Source organism: Crocuta crocuta, unplaced genomic scaffold, assembly GCF_008692635.1.
Source record: "Crocuta crocuta isolate KB4526 unplaced genomic scaffold, BGI_CrCroc_1.0 scaffold9, whole genome shotgun sequence".
Lineage (NCBI taxonomy): Eukaryota > Metazoa > Chordata > Mammalia > Carnivora > Hyaenidae > Crocuta > Crocuta crocuta.
This window is the reverse complement of record NW_027551567.1, coordinates 9,505,574-9,526,090: the sequence shown is the minus strand read 5'-3', so window position 1 is coordinate 9,526,090 and position 20,517 is coordinate 9,505,574. Positions and strand designations below refer to the sequence as shown.

At 38.1% G+C, this 20,517-nt stretch overlaps 1 protein-coding gene across 4 annotated transcripts in view; it reads left to right on the top strand.

The window, feature by feature from the left end:
- BCKDHB (branched chain keto acid dehydrogenase E1 subunit beta) overlaps positions 1–20,517 on the top strand; it is a 207,743-nt gene that overhangs the window by 31,377 nt on the left and 155,849 nt on the right. For all 4 annotated transcript variants that reach the window (XM_077750336.1, XM_077750335.1, XM_077750337.1 and 1 more), the window contains exons 4-6: positions 14,133–14,266; positions 14,505–14,660; positions 17,320–17,428. In XM_077750336.1, coding sequence (XP_077606462.1) covers positions 14,133–14,266; positions 14,505–14,660; positions 17,320–17,428 — 399 coding nt within the window. The remainder of the gene's footprint in view (positions 1–14,132; positions 14,267–14,504; positions 14,661–17,319; positions 17,429–20,517) is intronic.

The following is a 20,517-nucleotide window of genomic DNA, read 5'->3' as shown; positions in this document are numbered from 1 at the left end:
TATTCTGTCCTCAGTTGGGTCCACCTCTTAAGATCTTTAATGAATCAGTTGTATCCTATCTAAATGGTGACATTGAGCACTTTGTTCATCTTAAAATAATTTCATCCCAATGTTCCATGTTTCTAGTAGTCTCTAATCTGATAATTGCTATTAGTAATTGAATTTCTTGGCAAACAAAAGAAGATTCAATTTCCAAGTATCAGAATCATTTTGATTTTACCCTTTAAGATTTCTTTATTATTCATTAAAAAGTAAAAATGTGAAAAAAAGTAAAAATGTGTTTAAAGTTGGTGTGTAACTTTGGGAGCATAGCTAGCAGGAAATGTTGAACACAATTAAAATTTTTAAAAAATAACTCCTATCATAGTTAATATCATTGTATGAAACTGATATAGTCAATTGGGTGTGCAGTTGAATCTGAACTGATGTGAAGACTTTCTCTAAAATTCCCTTGGTGTCCTTGTACTTCTTTCCGTTTCCCTTCTCCCTTTTCCCTAAGAGTGGGTGGCGTGAAAACTGCTTGATGCTTTACTTAACATTTAGTTTTATGCACAGTTTGGAGATTTTACACTACTATTTCTAGACAGAAACATGTATACATTTATACAGAATTACATTGTCATCTTTCTCTGCAGTTATTGACTCAAAGTTTAAAGCAGCCCTTTTCAAAGTTCTTAAATTCTCAGTTTTCTTGATAATTTTTAAAGTTTAAATATTTATTTTGAGAGAGAGACAGAGAGACAGGGTGGGGGAGGGACAGAGAGAGAGAGAGACAGAGAAACCCCAACAGGCTCCGCACTGTCAGTGCAGAGCCCCGTGCGGGACTTGAACTCACGAACCATGAGATCATGACCTGAGCCAAAATTAAGAGTCAACACTTAACCGACTTAGCCATCCAGGCGCCCCCTTGATAATTTTTAATTGCTGTTTTCTTTGAAAGGTGTTTTTTCCCTTTCACTTCATGTTAGAAACTAAATCATGTACTGTGAAGGCTTAACCCGGCTATCTTATTTGCTTAAACTTTTTGGGAAAACATTTGAGGGAATTTTAGGAACTGCTAGTAAAGACTTAGTACATTCACATTAAATGTTCAGAACTATTTTGCAGCTGTGGCTGTGGTGCCAGATAATTAAGGTCTAATTTGATACATTTCCACATTTGAGTTGAGTATCCAGCAAATTTAGCAAAGAAGTTTCTCTAGCAGAATGGCGCGAGGTTTAATTAAAGCACCAAGGTTGCCCGTTACTGGCTGTTGTCCTTGGGCAAGTCGCATAAATGGACTCAGTATACTCATTTGAAGAATAACGGGCAGAGATTTAGTGGCACTAGGGTTTTGCGATTCTGTAATTTGTTGTTCTGCTTGTTCTTGGATACCTAACTTTTACATGATCATTACATTATCTCATGGATTCTCTACCTAGTTTTTCTTTTTTTATTAAAAAAAATATACTTTTACCCCTTGTAAAATTTTAGGTATAGGTATTACTTTGAATTTTCCTGTAATAGATACAATATAGTGGTGTCCCTGTATTTTCTCTAATTTAAGAATCTTTGTTTAATTTTTTTTTAACATTTTATTTTTTGAGAGGCAGAAAGATACACCACAAGCAGGGGAGGAGCAGAGAGAGAGAGAGGGAGACACAGAGACCAAAGCAGGCTCCAGGCTCTCAGCCATCAGCACAGAGCCTGATACAGGGCTTGAACCCATGAACATGAGATCATGACCTGAGCCAAAGTCAGAAGCTCAAATGACCGAGCCAACCGGGAGCCCTTCGGAATCTTTGTTTAAATGAAAAATGAATTTACCCCATGTGACTTATTTTTTCCAGTTAACCATACAAGTTGTTAAAAAAGAAACAAAACAATTTTTGGTTACTAACAGTGTTTTTAAACAATTGCCACACTCTCCATGTGCAATTAATTTTAAAAATACCTTTTTCAGTTTATTTCCAAGTAGAACTCTTTTTCTAAAATTTTTTTCTAAAATTGAACAGTAGAGTTGATTATTTGCTATTGTTCTTTTTCTGGGATATTGTTTCTCTAACTGCTGTTTGCTAACTCTGTGTGTCCATGGGTATTCTGGGAGTTTTCATATTTTCAGTGAGATTTAAAATTTTGGGGGGTTTTAATATCGGTGGTAATAGTTAAAAAAAACCCAATTCTGGGTCATCCAGACACCTGCCATATACTTGGTTAAGTGTTACCGCATGATAAAATTGGTGTTTGTGTTTATTGCTATGTTTGTGCCATGTGATGTCGAACTATGTCACAGTGTCTGATGTGGAAAGCTTTCGCTGAGCTCCACCAAACACGCAGTGACAGCGGCATCCCTCTGCCACACCCAAAGGATGTGGATTCTCCTGCACTATTGCAAGATATTCAAGTGAGAGTCAGATGAAGTTCACAGATTCCATTTTTTAATATAGCACCTTTCAATAGTTCACCAGCAGTAAAGTTATCAGTAATTATACACTGAAGAACTTTCTTTACCTGATTCCAGAAATAATTGAATACATACACGTTTAACGCTGATTTTGATATGACTGTGATACCAACTTTCTCTTGAAACAATTTCTTAAAACTATCATTCAAGGAATGCTTGTGGGTAGTTTTATTTAGAAAGTCTGATTATCTTCACCTAGTAAAATGAGATGACACACTATTTTGTAGGGTAAATTTAAGTGAAAAGGCATTGTTTTTAGAAATGAAAAAATCTAGCTGTTTTCATTTCTAAATGAAAGTTTAGAATGTTTAGGCATTAGAATGATTAAAGTAAAAAAAAGCATCTAAAACTGTGATTTTAGCAGGAAACCATGGTCTCTTACACTCTATCTTTGCTGTTAATCTGAATTTAATTGGTTATGTAGTTATTTTTGTATTTATGCATTTGTTTTGCCTTTGTTTTATCAGGCACTAAATACCAACTTTAATTTTGTATGTATTAAAATAACATAATAAAACTGATTGTAGTTGACATTAAGAGTGCAAGAGAATGTTTCTTTTAACTAAGTTGTCCATCTAGTACTGAAAGCTTGGTACAAGATAGTTGGTCTATGATATTGACCATCATTATATCATAATCATAATGGCTAACCTTCAGCCGTATATTCCCCCGTGAGTCTCTATGAGTTGCTTAAAATTAAGTCTTGCTTTTCTGTCATTTCCAGAACTGATTTCTCTAAGATGGCATATCTATGTGTTTTCAGTACTTGGTGGGACATAACCACATTCTGATTGCCACAGACTTACATGCCTTTTCAACCCAAGCATGATGGGGCTTTTAAGCCTGTTCATTCAAGTAATAGTATTCAATGACTACTGAATTCAAGACATTGTGCTAGATACTATTGAATGTCCAAAGATGAAGGAAGCAGTCTGTGTTATTGGGAAAGGAACTTACAACTTTTAACCTAGTCATTGAATTCTTGGAACTGATTATTGGATCTGTGGGTGATTTTGGATCTGCTCCCAGAATTGTAGACTTCTGATGAGAAAGGGACTTTTGCATTTCATCCCTCCATCTGTTAGTTCAGTAAACATTTACTAAGCGTATGTATTTGTTCCTAGTTGACTTTCATCCTTTAATTTTCCTCTCAACCATTATAATGACTCAGATCTCTTTGCCAAGAGTATTCTGAGAAATAGAGGTAGAATCTATAGGATAAGGTTCACAAACAGCCCTTTCTACCCATTGTTGCCTGGAGGCATTTGGAAAATGTAAGATAATTGTAAATACAGGTGAACTTCCTAAATCTGGAAACCTTAGAACCTGGAGTCTTTTGGAACCATAAATATAGTGTTACTTTCAAGTCAAAGCAGGATAAGGCAGAGGGAGATGTCCAGAAGTGATACAGGTCCTAGGACCACCTTGGCAAACTCTGTGGGATCTCTGGAGTCATAATGACCCTTTTGATTCTTTCTAATTGGGCTGAAATGACCAGGCCTTTTTACTATCACACTGATAATCATTGGATAGTGGCCACCAAGCATGACCTCGGACTAGAAAGTTTATTACAGTTGATCAGCCCTTGAAAGGGCTGACTGCTGGGCCTCCTGGGTGGCTCAGTTGGTTGAACTTCCCACTGTGGCTCAGGTCATGATCTCGCAGTTTGTGGGTTCGAGCCCTGTGTCAGGCTCTGTGCTGACAGCTCAGAGCTGGGAGCCTGCTTTGGATTCTGTGTCTGCCCCTCTCTCTGCCCCTCTCATGCTCATGCTTTCTCTCTGTCTCTCAATAATAAATAAATGTTAAAATAATTTTTAAAAATTAAAAAAATTAAAAGGGCTGACAGTTGATGTCTGTTTGCCCAAGGCATTCTCAACAAGCAGGGCGACAAGTTCTTCACGCCTGTGGGGCTGGGCTACGGGGATCATGGTACTGCCCTAGGCAGTCAACTGTGACCATTACCTTGATGGTAAAATGGCATATTCAATTCACTTTTTAATTTTCTAGCTCTAAATCATGAATTTCCTAATTTAGGATGCTAATACATGGTAGATTAGTTATTAGGGTGAGCACTTGGCTTGATATTTTCCTTATTTTTATGTGGATGATGATATTACTTAATTCTAAGAATAGTGACTATAAGTATTGGATTATTTAAAACAGCTCTGCTTTCCTGGGACTACTCAGTTTAGGCCTGTTGAGATCAATTAATATCTGTTAATTATTTTTAGTATCCATAACACTTCTAGACATTTAAGTTTGGAAGATGAATTGTACAGTCATTCTACTTAGTATTTCTTTTTTTAAGTTTGTTTGCATGTTCTCTAAATGTTTTTCTAATGAATGGAATACTCTATTTAGTTTTCTACTTATTTTAAGAGAAGTGATCTTCTAGACTAACTTTTTATTTTTGCTTTACTTAACCCTTAAACAAATGCCTTTAATCTTTATCAAATTCTTTATTAGCAAACTTTAAAATGTAAAATCACAACATATTCTAGTAAGTCTGTGACTGAAATTATATTGATGTGTTATCTACCTTCTTCGCCCTCCTCCAAAATTGTATCCATAATGGCTTTTCATCTGGTTTATTTTATAACTTAGTCATGAATGTTTCATGTCTTCATTTACCCTTTAGCTCAGGGAATCTAGGATTCATGTTTCCCTTATGGGGTCGATCTCTTTTCTGGAAGGATACTCTTACCTATTCAGATTTGTGTCCTAAGGAAATACATGTTGCTCAGAGATGGGCAGTTTTTTAAAGCTGCCTTTTCAGAAGTTTTATGGGAATAAAAAACATAATTCTACCCAAGGTAGGCTGAATAACTTGCAGGACCACTGTGTTCACATGGAAAGCTCATTTAAAACTAGTCCTGGGTTCCAAAAAAATGGGCACTAAGCAGATGGAGGTACTCCCTCCATGACTTCCCTAACCTCCCAGGAGGTCACTGGTTGTCACCTTAACCCGTGGTTGGTGCTTCTTTTTTATAATTGTTGTTCCTTTGCACTCTTCTCACAGTTTCCTGGCTAATTGTGGCCTCAGTGTTGTAATAGGGAACAGGGCTCACAGGTGGATTCAGTTCTGTCTAACTGTGATTCTTTGGCCAGAAAAGCCATCTCGTGGTTTTCTTTTGATATTCGGCATTACATGGTGGACGGCATCTTTAATGTTTAATGTGCTGCCAGTGATGTAGAACTTCTTAATCATGTTCCCTTTACAAAAGAAGAAAACTATTAGAAAGTTGTGGTATGAGTTTACGCCCTGATTTTTGTCAACAAATGAGATATTGACGTGCCAGTTATTTAAATGATCAAATGTCTGGCATTCTACCCATGTTTGCGTGGACTCGAGATCATGGAATTGTATAAAGAGAGAGCCTAAAATTGAAGCACAGGTAGCAAAACTTAAGAAGAAGATGGCATGTTGTATGAATGTCCTTTCTTCTAGGTACTTGCAGTATCGGCACTAGTAAGTTTATCTGAAATGTTAATTGAACTTTACTCTGTTATTTAAGGTTTAGAAAGACGTACTCCAGATAGTATTTTGACCTAGTCAAAGCTTTTTGGGTACTGAAGAACTATTTCAGAGTAGGGATAGTTTTTTCCTTCTTATGAAATCAAAGCCACTGGTCACCCACGTGACTGTTTATTGAGCTTGATCGACAACACATTGAGGAAGGCTCCTCCCTGCACCTCTGCTTGAGCTTAGACACTCTGGCACCATTAGATACAAGCTGCCTTTGAGGGTTAGGAATTGCAACTGGGCTTAGATTTTATTTATCATCTGGATAAATGTTTCAAATTGTGTGTTTCAGGGCTATCCATTGTAAGTACCACCTGACCTAAAGGATGTGGTGTGTGTGAGATTATTCTTATATAATCACAGACTATTACTTAATAGGAGTGAGTTTGAGAAATTTGGTTCTAAATATCAAAAAGCTGATTTTTGTCACCTCAGAAAGGAAAGAAAGACTTGATTTCTGGATTCAGTATTTAATATTTCCTTTGACTATAAACACTTATTGAAAACTATCAATAAATAATTCAATAATTTACTGAATCCTGAACACTGATACTATCCTTTCTTTTCATCCCTTCACACCAGGCCCTTCCTCTTTGTTGCTACCTTGACTCCCTGTCTGTCTCTCTGGTACTGTGAATTTCCACATGGATGGTGTCCTCAGTATTCTGGATCCTCAGTGTTTAATTTTTCTCTCTCTAGTGATCTTGGCCTCCATCCTCCCTCAGCTGCTCACTCTAACTACCCTATCCTAGATGTTGTCATTATCAGGAGTAACTGCAGTCCCTCCAAAATCTCAGTTTAAAGCATTTCCAACTCAGACTTCCACCTTGACCTCCCCAGCTCGCTGCTTCTAGTACCTGTAATCCAGCAACCTTTTGACCTTATTTATTCTTAAAAGCCCTGAATTCCACCACTCTTTCACTGTGTCTCACTTTCCTGATGACCCTTCTTCCCTTTATACCTAGTTTAAATTCCATGTCATTATTTGCTTGACAAAATTCAATTGTAGCTAACCCCCCAATTATCTATCTATCTATCTATCTATTTAAATTTTAGTTAACATACAGTGTGATATTGGTTTCAGGAGTAGAATTCAGTGATTCATCACGTACATATAACACTCAGTGCTCATCCCAACGAGTGCCTCCTAGTTCCCATCACCCATGCAGCCCTTCCCCCCGCAACCTCCCTCCAATAAGCTATTTGTTCTCTATTTTTAAGAGTCTCTTGTGGTTTGTTTCCCTGTCTTCCGTTCACCCCACCTTCCCATATGTTCATCTGCTTTGTTTCTTAAATTCCACATATGAGTGAAATCATATAGTATTTGTCTTTCTTTGATTGACTTATTTTCCTTAACATAATACATTCTGGCTCCTTTCATATCATGGCAAATGGCAAGATTTCATTCTATTTGGTAGCTGAGTAATATTCCATTGAATATATATATCACATCTTCTTTATCCATTAATCAGTCGATGGACACTTGGGCTCTCTCCATAATTTGACTGTTGTTGATAATGTTGCTAAAGCATTGGGGTGCATGGACCCCTTCAAGTCTGTATTTTTGTATCCCTTGGGTAAATATGTAATAGTGCAATTGCTGGATCGTAGGGCAGCTCTGTTTTTTGAGGAACCTCCACACTGTTCTCCAGAGAGGCTGCACCAGTTTGCATTCCCACCAGCAGTGCAAGGTGGTTCCCCTTTGGCCACATCCTCGCCAACACCTGCTGTTTCTTGTGTTGTTAATTTTAGCCATTCTGACAGGTGTGAGGTGGTATCTCATTGTGGTTTTAATTTCTACTTCCCTAATGATGAGTGATGTTGAGCATCTTTTCATGTTAGCTATCTGGATGTCTTCTTTGGAAAAGTGTTTGTTCATGTCTTCTCCCCATATTTTAACTGGATTGTTTGTTTTTTGGGTGTTGAATTTGATAAGTTCTTTATAGATTTTGGATACTGCAAAGTTACAGGATATAAAATCAATGTGGAGAAATCTATTGCATCTCTACACACCAATAATAAAGCAGCAGAAAAAGAAATCAAGGAATTGATCCCACTTGAATTGCACCAAAAACAGTAAGATACCTAGGAATAAACCTAACTGAAGAGATAAAAGATCTATACTCTGAAAACAATAGAACACTTATCAAAGAAATTGAAGAGGATAAAAAGAAATGAAAGAACATTCCATGGATTGGAAGAAGAAACATTATTAAAAATGTCTATACTACCCAGAACAATCTACACATTTAATGCAATCCCTATCAAAATAACACCAGCAGTTTTCACAGAGCTGGAACAAACAGCCCTAAAATTTGTATGGAATCACAAAGGACCCCAAATAGCTGAAGTAATCCTGAAAAAGAAACACAAAACTGAAGGCATCACGATTCTGGATTTTAAGCTATATTACAAAGATGTAGTCATCAAGACAGTATGGTGCTGGCATAACACAGACACATATATCAATAGAATGAAATAGAAAATCCAGAAATGGACCCACAACTATATGGCCAACTAATCTTTCACAAAGCAGGTCAGAATATCCAATGGAAAAAAGACAGTCTCTTCAAAAGGTATGGGGAAAACTTAATGGCAACATGCAGAAGAATGAAACTGGACCACTTTCTTACACTATATACAAAAATAAATTCAAAATGGATGAAAGACCTAAGTGTGAGAAAGGAAACCATCAAAATCCTAGAGGAGGACACAGGCAGCAACTTCTTTGACCTCAGCTGAGTAAGTTCTTACTAGACATGTCTCCGGAGCCAAGGGAAACAAAAGCAAACAGGAACTATTGGGATAAAAAGGTTAAAAGCTTCTGCACAGGGAAGGAAACAATCAACAAAACTAAAAGGCAACCAACAGAATGGGAGATGGTATTTGCAAATTACATATCTGATGAAGTTAGTATCCAAAATCTATAAATTCTCTGTCTTAAATGAAATGTTGCTGGGAAAAAGTCCTCTTGCAACTGATGTCACTTGTAATTCGAGACTAGTACTCTCCAGGGGACACTCATACTACCTCCCATCGTGCTGCATGTTCTTGGTCCATTCAGTCCTCCATTTTTCCAGAGGACTATTTCCTACTCTTCTCTCCTCAACACTGCCTCCCCCATCCTTACTCTTTACTAATAATCTAGTTTTATATTTTTCCAAAAAGGTAGATACAATAAAGAGAGAACTTTGACAAGCTCTTACCACGCACTCATGTACCCATATCAGCGCCCATACATTTTCCTTCTGCCCTCTGAATGCAGGGGTTCCTGGTAACGTCTCTACGCTAGACCCCTTCCTTCCCATCAGACACATGGCTCCAGTTCTGTCTCTCTATTTCATTAATTTTCTCATCTGTTTCTTCCTTTCTTATTGATCATTTTTATCTGCCTGCAAATAGACTTCTTTTTGGTCCTACAAAAAAAGTCCTTTTACTGACCCCATATTGTCCCGCTAGTTTTGTGTCCTTTTTTCCTTTACAGCAAAATTTCTCCAGATAATTATCATTGCTCATTGTCTCCAATCTCTCTTCTCCTGTTCCCTCTAAAGGTAGGCTTTTATTTTCTCCCTCCCTCGCACTTTGCAGATACTGCTAATGTCAATATCATACAATTCTCAGCCCTCATCTCACATTGAATTGGCAACAAACAGCACAAGTTGATTACTCTCACTTCTTAGAAGAGGCTTCTAGGCCAGCACATTCTCCTAGTTTTCCTCTAAACTATGGCTTTTGTTTTTCTTTTCAACTTTGATTATATTAGTTCTCACCTCTTGTCTTTTTAACCTTGGATCTTTCCGCTATGTTTGCACTTAAATTTGCTTGGCAGTCTCATCCAGTGCCGTGTTTTGTTTGTTTGTTTGTTTGTTTTTTAATGTTTTATTTATTTCTAGGAGAGAGAGAGAGAGAGAGACAGCGTGAGCAGGGGAGGGTCAGAGAGACAGGGAGTCACAGACTCCGAAACAGGCTCCAGGCTCTGAGCTGTCAGTCAGCACAGAGCCCGACGCGGGGCTCGAACCCACGAACCGCGAGATCATGACCTAAGCAAGGTTGGACACTTAACCGACTAAGCCACCCAGGCACCCCCAGTGCCGTGTTTTTAAGTGCTACCTTTATGCTGAAGACTTTCAACTTCTATATCCAACAATCTATTTGATAGCTTTGCCTTAACATCTGAGGGCATCTTAAATTTAACATCTCCAAAACTGAACTCCTAATATCTCATCCCAACATGCTTCATAGTTTGTCCTTAGTTAAGGGCAACTCTCTCCTTCAGTTTGCTTGACCTGGGCCCAAAGCCTTTGAATCATCCTTGGCATTTTTCACTGACTCATACTCCACATCCATTTCATCAGCAAATCCTTTTGACTCTATCTTTAGACTGTATACAGTCTCATACCTTTTCTGCAATTATGTGTCATCATCTCCCAAACTGGTATTATTGTAGTATCCTGTAATCAGTCTTGCTATGTCCCCCTTGCCTGGTTAGAGGCTGTTTACCAAATACCAGCTAAAGAGATGGAATGCAGTTGAGAGAATGGCTTGATTTTGCTCAATGGCTTCCTGTCTCCCTCACCTACTTGTTGACTCACTCACTGTCCTCATAGAAAAGGGCTTACAGCGACCTACAGGGCCCTGTCTGCTCTGTGCCATGTCCCATCCTACCCTCTCTACTCTTCAGCTCCATCTCCTACCAGTATTTCTCTTACTCCAGACCATACACTCTGGACTTCTTACCTTTCCACTGATGTAATAAAAATGCTCATACCCCAGGACCTTTGCACTTGCTTATCTCCCAGAACATTTTATTCCCTCAGGTGTGTGCACAGTGCACTTTCTCACTTCTTCAGCACTTCCTGTATAGGTCACCTCTCAGTGGGGCCTCCCTGATTCTCCTCTTTAAAATACCCCTACCTTCTACTTCTGATTACCTGTTCCCTGCTTTACTGTTCTCTACAGAACTTGTCATCATTTAATACACTATATATTGTACTGATTTGTTTTGTTTTTGTATGTTTCCTCTGACCAGAATGTAAGTTACACAGATAGAATTGTTCTATTCTGTTTGCTTATCCCCTGCATCTAGAATAGGATCCCTACAATATTAAGTACTTTATAAATGTTTGAATAAGTATATGAATTATTTTAGTCTTTTTAACACCATGATTCTTCTGTTACAGATAAGAAATTGAACCGTAGGGAGTGTAGTAATTTGTGGAGATAGAACTGAAAACTGGATCTATCTTGGCTACTGGTATAATCCCTGTATGTATTAATATATCCTTTGGGATACTCTGTGTATGAACTTTATGTCAGGTTAATTGCATTATCCCATAGAGGAAGTTGTCATTATTGTGCATTTTACATGTGCTCTTACCCTCAATCAGTACCTTTCTGGGAGAAAATAGAAAGAGATTTTTAGTTCATGTAATTGTAGCTGCTGTTAAATTAAGCCGTTTCCTCAAACCAAGCGTGTGTTTGACTAATGGTTCTGAGAAACTCAACTTTGCCACCTTCTAGCAGAAAAAAAAAAGGCTACATTTACGGAGATGAAAAATACCTGAATGCAGGGAAGCGGAAGCAGCAGGGAATAAATAACACTGCTCATCTGGTTACGGTGCTTCAAGTACTTCAGGGTGTGGATTCCACCAGACGCACCTGGAATCTTTGTTCATTTCCTGCTAATGCATTGTTCAATGGGATTATAGATTTTCAGAAATGATCAAGCTATTCTCAAATAGGGAGCTGATGAGTGATAGAGGTCACCATTTCAGAAGATAGTCACAGATTGTGATGAGTATGAATCATGCTTTGAAGTCTCCGCAGCTGCTTTTAGAGTGCAGGCTACAGGATGTGTCTGTCTGGCATTTCCCAGCACCTGCCCTATTCATAGTTCCTATTCAGAAGACATGATTGAGCTGAGAGTGAGGTCTGTGCACCACAAAGAACTGGTATCCCTCGATTATGGAACTGAAATATGAATCCCTGATCTGTCCACACGCTTTGTGTCACCTGGCCAGACTGTGGTCCTTACTTGTGTCCCTCCAGCTCCCTGAAGTTAAGATTTTTCACGAAATGCTGATATTCGCCAAGAGGTGGTGAAATTTCAAAGGAGAATTGAACACTAGCAACATGTACCTTGTAGATTCAGTGGAAAACCCAAGGTGTTTATCAAGCTCTTTGAATTTGAAGAGTCTCAAACTCCAAACTCTGTGTTCTCCTCAGTGGGTAGAGCAAGTCTCTGCTTACCTCTTTGCACTTCTAGCTGTTATCTGGTGGACTCATGGAGTCTCCTGCAGCCATAGAGGTCAGCCAAAGGTCTGAGCGGAGTTTATGCAAAGACTTTGGAGTGCCCCTATGTGGTTTTCTTCTTATAGGGGCTTACTCCCTCGATGTCCAGCCACTGGAAGCCCTGGACCCCATTCTCTGATATCATGAGATAATAAAGACTGAATCTGTCTTGTGTGAATCCTAGCAGTCCCCTGTTGCAGAGAATGGGGAATCTCCTCAGGGGACAGGCCTTGTAAGTGTTACGCTTGTCCACTGCTCTTCCTTTCTTTCAAAGGTTAAGCCCTCTTTGGTGTAGGTCTACTTTTTGGATCTCCAATGCCTTTAAGTAGTTATTTTTTATATTTTGTCCAGAGTTTATAATATATGTGGGAAGATTAGTCTGAAAAATCTACTCTAGTGTGCCTGGGTGACTCAGTTGGTTAAGTGTCTGACTCTTGGTTTCAGCTCAGGTCATGACCTCACGGTTCATGGGTTCAAGTCCTGCATTGGGCTTTGCAGTGTGGAGCCTGCTCGAGATTCTCCCTCTCCCTGGCTCTCTGTCCCTTCCATACTTGAGCACATTCACTCTCTCTCTTTCTCAAAATAAATAAACTTTAAAAAAAAGCTACTCTATCATTATTGAATTCAGAACCTCAATAAGTTGATACATGGTTTTTATCATTCAGTCCAAAATACCTCATAATTTCCTTATTATTTCTTCTTTGAGACATGGATACTTACACATATTTAAACTTTCTTTCTAACATAGGATTTTCTATTTCTTTCTGTTATTGACTTCCATCTTAATCTCATCGTGGGAAGGGAACCCACCCTGTATGATTTTAATCCTTCAAACTTTGTTGAGGTTGGATTTATAGCCCAGTCAATGGTCAACACATGTCATTGTTCTGCTTACTCAGAAAGGGTTTATATTCTTGGCTGTTAGGTGCAATGTCCTGTTCATGTCAGGTCGTATTTGCCAATTGTATTTAAATCTTACCTCGTTCTGCCTTTTTGTCCATTACCAAGATGGGTACATTACTATCTCCTGCCATATTGGGAATTTATCTATTTTTCCTTTTCATTCTGTTAATTTTTCCTATTTATTTGGAGCCCATGTTGTTTCATGAGTATAACTTTAGAATTGTGTCCTCCTGTGATTTGACCCCTTTAATAGTATGAATTTTCTGGCTTTATCTCTGGCAATGCCTCTTCCGTTAAAGACTACTTTGCCTGAGATTCCTGTGGTGACAACAACCTGTTTTGGTTAGGATTTTCATTGTTCGTTTTCTTTCTTCCTTTTTACTTAGTACTTTTCTGTTACCTTTATTGTTTCAGTGTTTTCTTTTAAGTAGTCGGGTGACAACCTTTCTTTCAATTGAAACAGTAAGATTACTTACAGTTAATATAATTATGTTTTCATTTAAACTAACTTCCTTCCTTCCTTCCTTCCTTCCCTCCCTCCCTCCCTTCCTTCCTTCCTTCCTTCCTTCCTTCCTTCCTTCCTTCCTTCCTTCCAGAGGGTGCAAGTGAGCAAGCGGCAGACAGAGAGAGAGAGAGACAGAGACAGAGAGAGAGAGAGAGAGAGAGAGACAGGGACAGAGAGAGAGAGAGAGAAAAGCGGGGCTCACCTGAAGTGGGGCTTGTCGTTTTACCCTCGGTGGGGCTTGGGCTCACCCGATGGGAGGCTCTGTCTCACAAAGTGTGAGATCATGACCTGAGCCAAAGTCAGAAAGTCAGATGCTTCACGACAGAGCCACCCAGGCACCTGGTAGTTATTTTCTACTTCCTTCACCTATTCTATGCTTTTTTTTTTTCTCCATCACCATTTACTCCCTGAATTTTCAGTTGTATTGTATACTACATTACTCTCATTTGTCATATTCTTTGTATTAGGAAAAGATAGAGTTTTCAACACCCCATTGTGTGAACAAGGAATCGTTGGATTTGGAATTGGGATTGCAGTCACTGGGGCTACTGCCATTGCAGAAATTCAGTTTGCAGATTACATTTTCCCTGCTTTTGATCAGGTGAGAGGATTTCATTTTATTATAGTTGAACATTTCTTAGATGGAGTTCAGGAAGTATTGAAGTTTTGCCTCCACTTTCCCACCTCTTATCTTGGGAATTTCTTTTGTTGTCTTTGAGCTAATGTGTTACAAGTTATTTTGTTACGGGCATATATTTAAAGATCTGATAAAATGGTAAGGAAATGGATGGGAATGAAGGACTCCTCATGACCTGTCCCTTCTCTCTTCCCCCCCTCAGATTGTTAATGAAGCTGCCAAGTATCGCTATCGCTCCGGAGATCTTTTTAATTGTGGAAGCCTCACCATCCGGGCCCCTTGGGGCTGTGTCGGCCATGGGGCTCTTTATCATTCTCAGAGTCCTGAAGCTTTTTTTGCTCACTGCCCAGGAATCAAGGTATCCTCATTTGTGTGCTTCATTTGATCTCTGTTGGATAATTCCATTTCAGTTCATTCTGTTAACTAATGTGCTTATCTAGAGGAAAGGAAACAGAATTTATGGAATTTATATGAATTTAATTTTTTTTTTTTTTTAAAGAAAGAGAGTATTTATTTTAGATCAGCTATCCAATTCCCAGGTTTATCCAATACCCAATATTCTTGTTGAAGTAGCACTGGCTTAACCCTGACATTAATTTCACAGACTTCAGAGAATAAGACCACGAATGTAGTTGGTTTATCTTCCCTCTCTTTCAAAGCTCTGTTTCTTTCTAATGGGGCTTTCTCACTTAACTGATTCTGGGTTAATTTTAATAAATCTGTTTAGTACAAATTTACCTGAAAGTCAGAGAAATAGGACTTTTGCTTTACTCTAAGGGAAACCTTTGTTATCCAGATGTGATTTCCAGTCCAGGTAAGGTAATACTTGATCAGATAAGTTTGAGGCATCTCTCTCTCTCTTTTTTTTTGAGTTTAATTTTATTTATTTTGAGAGAGATAGAAATAGCAAGTGGGAGAGGGGCACAGAGAGAGGGAGACAGAATACCAAGCAGGCTCCATGCTCTGACAGCACAGAGCTGGATGTGGGGGTCGAGCTCACAAACTGAAATTCATGACCTGAGCTAAAATCAAGAGTCAGACGCTTAACCAAGTGAACCATCCAGGTTTCCCAGTATGTCTTAATTTTTCACATGATCTTTTCTATTTCTCTTTGCTAAAGAGATTTCCCGGGAATCATGATAGAAACTCCTATGTCTGTCCAGGGCTGTGTGTTTGAAAACAAGGATTGGTTGTAAACATGTGTCTGTTTTATTTTTATTTTTTTCCATCAGAGAAAAGTCATAAAGTTTTTGTTTTGTTTTGTTTTGTTTTATTAGTTGAGTAGAGATTGTGTAATTTTTCAATGTAAGCTAGAAGTGGTAGGTTGGAATAGAAGCCACATTTGAAGTAATGGTTATTTTTGTGCTTGAGCTGAACATTGATTCACATTTAAAGTTTATGAGCTTACCCAGCATTTTTTAGAAAAGATTTTTGTCTCTCAATCCCTACTTTCTTTGCTTCCCTCTTTTCTCTTTTCTTTTTAATACCAAATGAAAATAGTACAAAATGCTAAAAATATATGAAGAAAGCAAAGGAAGAGAAACTAAAGTAGGAACATAAATACATTGTGTATTATGGTAAACAATGTGCTCAGTCCATTTTATGGAAGATAGTGAGATTTTGCTATTTTTAAAAATGTTTATCAGAGAGAGAGAGAGAGAGAGAGAGAGAGAATCCCAAGCAGGCTCCACACCATCAGTGCAGCGCCTGACACTGAGCTCGATCTAACAAACTGTAAGATCATGACCTGAGCCAAAATCAAGAGTTGGATGCTTAACTGACTGAGTCACCAGGTGCCCCTGTGTTAGTTTTTCAAATAAGAATCCTTCTATTTAAAATAGTATAAAAAATTGATTTTGAAAGCCAAGTGTAGTTTGTTTCAAGGAATCTTATTAGAGTTTTTAAGATAAATTCAGATTTCTTTTAATAACTCTCCTTCTGTAACACTGGTATTTATGCAACTATTTAACAGTCATTAAAAACTAGACATAGTTTGTGATTGTAGACAAAATGGTGTAGTAAGACCTTAGGCTCTGGTGTCAAAACTGTGAGAGAATCCCTGGGGGTAGCAAAGAGTGTAACTTTGCGTAAAGTATTTGATCTTTCTTTTAATCCTTTGTCTCTCATTCTAAATTGAGGAAAATAATAACAGCAGCCTCACGGGTTGCTATGAAGAGTAGTGTCCACATAGAGTAGTTGGCCCAGTTACCACATGTGCCACCTGCTGGTATCATCTTCTTCATTGTCAAAGTCCTTAAGAAGATCCTGGAACCCTTTCTTCTCAACTGGAAGTGGGCAGTATCCAAACTTTTCCTTCAGCTTCGCAATAACTGGACATTATATTGCCCAGATCATAAAGTTCCAAGTCCAATGGATTATTTTTCACCTAGGAAATGAAGACCCTGTTATTCATGGGAAAGGAGGAGATTTTTGTATATTAAAATTAGGGAAGAGTTACATGTTCTTTGAAAGTTTCAGTAGAGTATTAGAAGATATTGACTACTTTGCTTTTTGCAGATTCCTTTTATTATGTGTATGCAAGCTTAGCTTTTTTTAAGAAAAAAATTTTTAATGTTTATTTTTGGGAGAGAGAGACAGAGCATGAGCATGAGTGAGAGGGAGAGACAGAATCCAAACAGTCTCTAGGCTCTGAGTTGTTAGCACAGAGCATTAATGCAGGGCTTGAACTCATGAACCGGGAGATCATGGCCTGAGCTGAAGTTGGATGCTTAACCAACTGAGCCACCCAGGCGCCCTGCAAGTGTAGATTTTTAAGAGAAAAACAATATCTTAGTTTCCAGAATATGGTGGACATCTGATAAATACTTGTTTAATAGGTGGAATTTTTTTGGGGTGGGACAATAGGTAAAATTTATAATAAATGGGAATTAGGCTAGAAATACAGGATTTCTATAATTAGTAACAATTAGTTACCAAGATATCAACCCTTTTGTAAGTGAATTTACTGGGCTACATTTTGTACTGAAATTGTCTTTAAAAAAAATCTGTTTTTGCAGGTGGTCGTACCCAGAAGCCCTTTCCAGGCCAAGGGACTTCTTTTGTCATGCATAGAGGATAAAAATCCTTGTATATTTTTTGAACCTAAAATACTTTACAGGGCAGCAGGTAAAGGTTTCCTTTATTTATATTTGTGAATATCCTTGTGCATTTTGTTTCATACAGCTCAAAACAATTATAACCTTTTTTTTTTATAAGCTTGACTTATATTTTCCTTATTTGTAGAAGGTTCTGATTGCTCTCTTCTATACTTAGTCTTTAGCTCTGTATTTTAGTTTAGCTTTAGGGAAAATCCATGTAGCTGTTTTTTGTTTTGGTTGTGGAAACAAAGAAGCAATGTGAAATGGTAGTAAGACTATAAGGACTATTTTTAGCTACATAGTAGATGCTTCGTAAATGTAGGTTGAATGGAGAATGAATGAGCGCATTGTGCCAAAGAATATCAAATGTCCTTCTAGCTCAAGTGTCCTATAAGTCTTTATCTAAATCAGAATACATTTGATAGTGAAAGGGGAACTGTTAATGCTATGACATCAAGTCAGCACTGGAATGACTGTCTAAGGCAAACTGAGATATTCAGTTACCCTTCCTTAAGCTCAAAATCATAATCCGGTAACCAGTCATCTGTCAGCTATAATGGAAATTATTTATCAGCTATAATGGAAATTTTAAATATCAAACTCTTCTGTCTAAAGTGTGTTTTACTTTGAATTCAAAGAACATTGCTTTGGCGATCCTTCTTGAACAGTTAAGCCTAACATTTTTTATTGTGGTATGATTTACACACACAGATATTAAATATTCAGTTTGGTAGAGTTTTGAGTCTTAGAAATCCAGGTAAAGACTGTGAAAAAACATCTAGAACAGTTTCATTACTCTAGGAAGCTCCTTCTGCCTCTCCCTTGCCAATCTATTCTCTCTGCCCCAAACTTAGCCAGTTGCTGATTCTGTCCCCATAGATAAGCTACACATGTTTTGAGGCTTCATATAAATGAATCACACCATATATTATTATTTTGTCTTCGCCTTCTTTGCTCAACCTAATGTTTTGAGGTTCATTCATGTTGCTTGTATCAGCAGTTTATGTCTTTTTCCTTGCTGAGTAGCATTTCTGTTGTACAAATATCATCACGATTGATCTCTTCTGTTGAACAAATGTCCATCAGTGTTTTCAGTTTTTGCCTATTTTGTACAAGGCTGCTAGGACATTCTTACACAGGTGCTTTATGAACATATTGTTTCCTTTCTTTTGAGTGAACATCTCTAGGAATGAAGTTGGTGTGTCACAGGGTAGATGTAGATTTAACTTTGTAAGAATCTACTGAACACTTTTTCAAAGCGGTGATGTCATTTTCTACTGCCACTGGAAATGTTTCAGAGTTGCAGTGCTCTTAGATTAAACATATTTTAATGGAATCTTTTCATTTTTTAGGAATTCTATTCTCATCTATATCTCATTATGGAATTAAAAATAACAAGAATTTAAAGTCTTGAGGTGAATAGGAAAACACTGATGGCATACACTGAATGACTCTTTGATTCCTAATTCCTTTAGACGCCTATGGGTATTATACTTGTAAGGCCAACCAACTGTTCAAGCTAATCAACTAATGCAGATTTTTTTTCCACTACATATCTAATGAATGGAGAGTGAATAAGAAACTTGGAAAAAGTAATTTTCATTTTGCTGCAAATTTTGAAATCAAGATCAGTAAGGGAAATGCTTAACATGACAGGATTCCAGCTAAGAGAACGAGCTTGAGAAATGTGGTATAGCCTTGGTCCTGGGAGAGATTATGAAAGACCCTGATGAGGAACGAGGCTCAAAAATTTTTCAGAAGTTTCCCAGTGTTTGATTATGTGCCATCTCAAGGACTTGAACTCTGAATCTTTTCTTGACCTCTAGGGGCTCAGTAAAGAGCAAAACACAAGTTCTTTCACAGCTACAGAGCTTCTTTACAGAAGGAAGCAGGCTAGGAAAAAAGAGCTAGCCATCAAAATCTTCATATGAATGTTCTCTATAGAGTGGAACCTTGAGTCAGCTGCATAAGCATCCCAGGAGCTTATTAGAAATGCAAATTGGCAGGGTGCCTGGGTGGCTCAGTCTGCTAAGCTTCTGACTTGACTTTGGCTCAGGTCATGATCTCGTGGTTCGTGAGTTCAAGCCCTGTGTTGGGCTCTGAACTAATGACTCAAGCCTGGTTAGGATTTTCTCTCTCTCTTTCTCTGCCCCTCCCCTGCTCGCACATACGTGTATGCTCTCAAATAAATAAATTTAAAAAAAAGAGTGCAAATTGTCAGGCCTTACTTCATGACCTGCTGAATTAGAATGTCTGGGAGCGAGGCTCTGCTACCTCTTAGCAGCCATCCAGGTGTCTCTGACTCCAACTAAATTTTGAGACCAGTGCTTAATATTGATGCTGAAGCAGTAACTGATGCTGCCATCTCCACTTATCTTATTTTATTCCTGGTTCTCATATAGACTTCAGAAAGCTTTTAACCTATAGTTTTCTTAGACTTGGCTTCTGGTTCAAATCAGTATCTTACAGCTGACCACATTTTGGTGTCTGCTTTTTTTGGACAGGTAGGGGAAGGGAAAAGAGCTCTACATGTTCTGACAGTGATTCTTCAGTGGCGGCCTACATCCAGCCACTCTTTCTAGCTCTGTTCACCTCTCAGGTCTCCCTTCACACTGGCAGAGGGAACATAAAACTTCCAGTTGTTTGGAATCACATAAAAAGGAATGGAGTGTTTTTGATTCAGTAATTTGACATGCTTTGTAGAAGACATTTCTGTTTTAATAGAATCAAATAGAGCAATGAAAGAAGATCATGTAGATTTATGCTAAGGACCAGAGTAATCTGATAATTTCTAAGTGGTAGCAATGGGAAGACTTCTAGTATTTCCTGCAATGAGGAATGTAATCTCCTGTAATTTGAGGACAGGGGATAAAACCATTTGGTGAATGCAGAGCATTGTCCTTGTCCCAGCTCTTCTTGACCTCTCTGATTCCCTCCTTTTTGGACCTGGTCCCCATGCCGTTCTGTATGCTGAAACATCTGTGCTGTGGTGACTTTCCACATGTCTGGTCTGCAACATTTTATATATATATATATATATATATATATATATATATATTTTAGAGAGAGAGCACATGTGCGTGGGGGAGGGGCAGAGGGGAAGGGAGAGGGAGAACC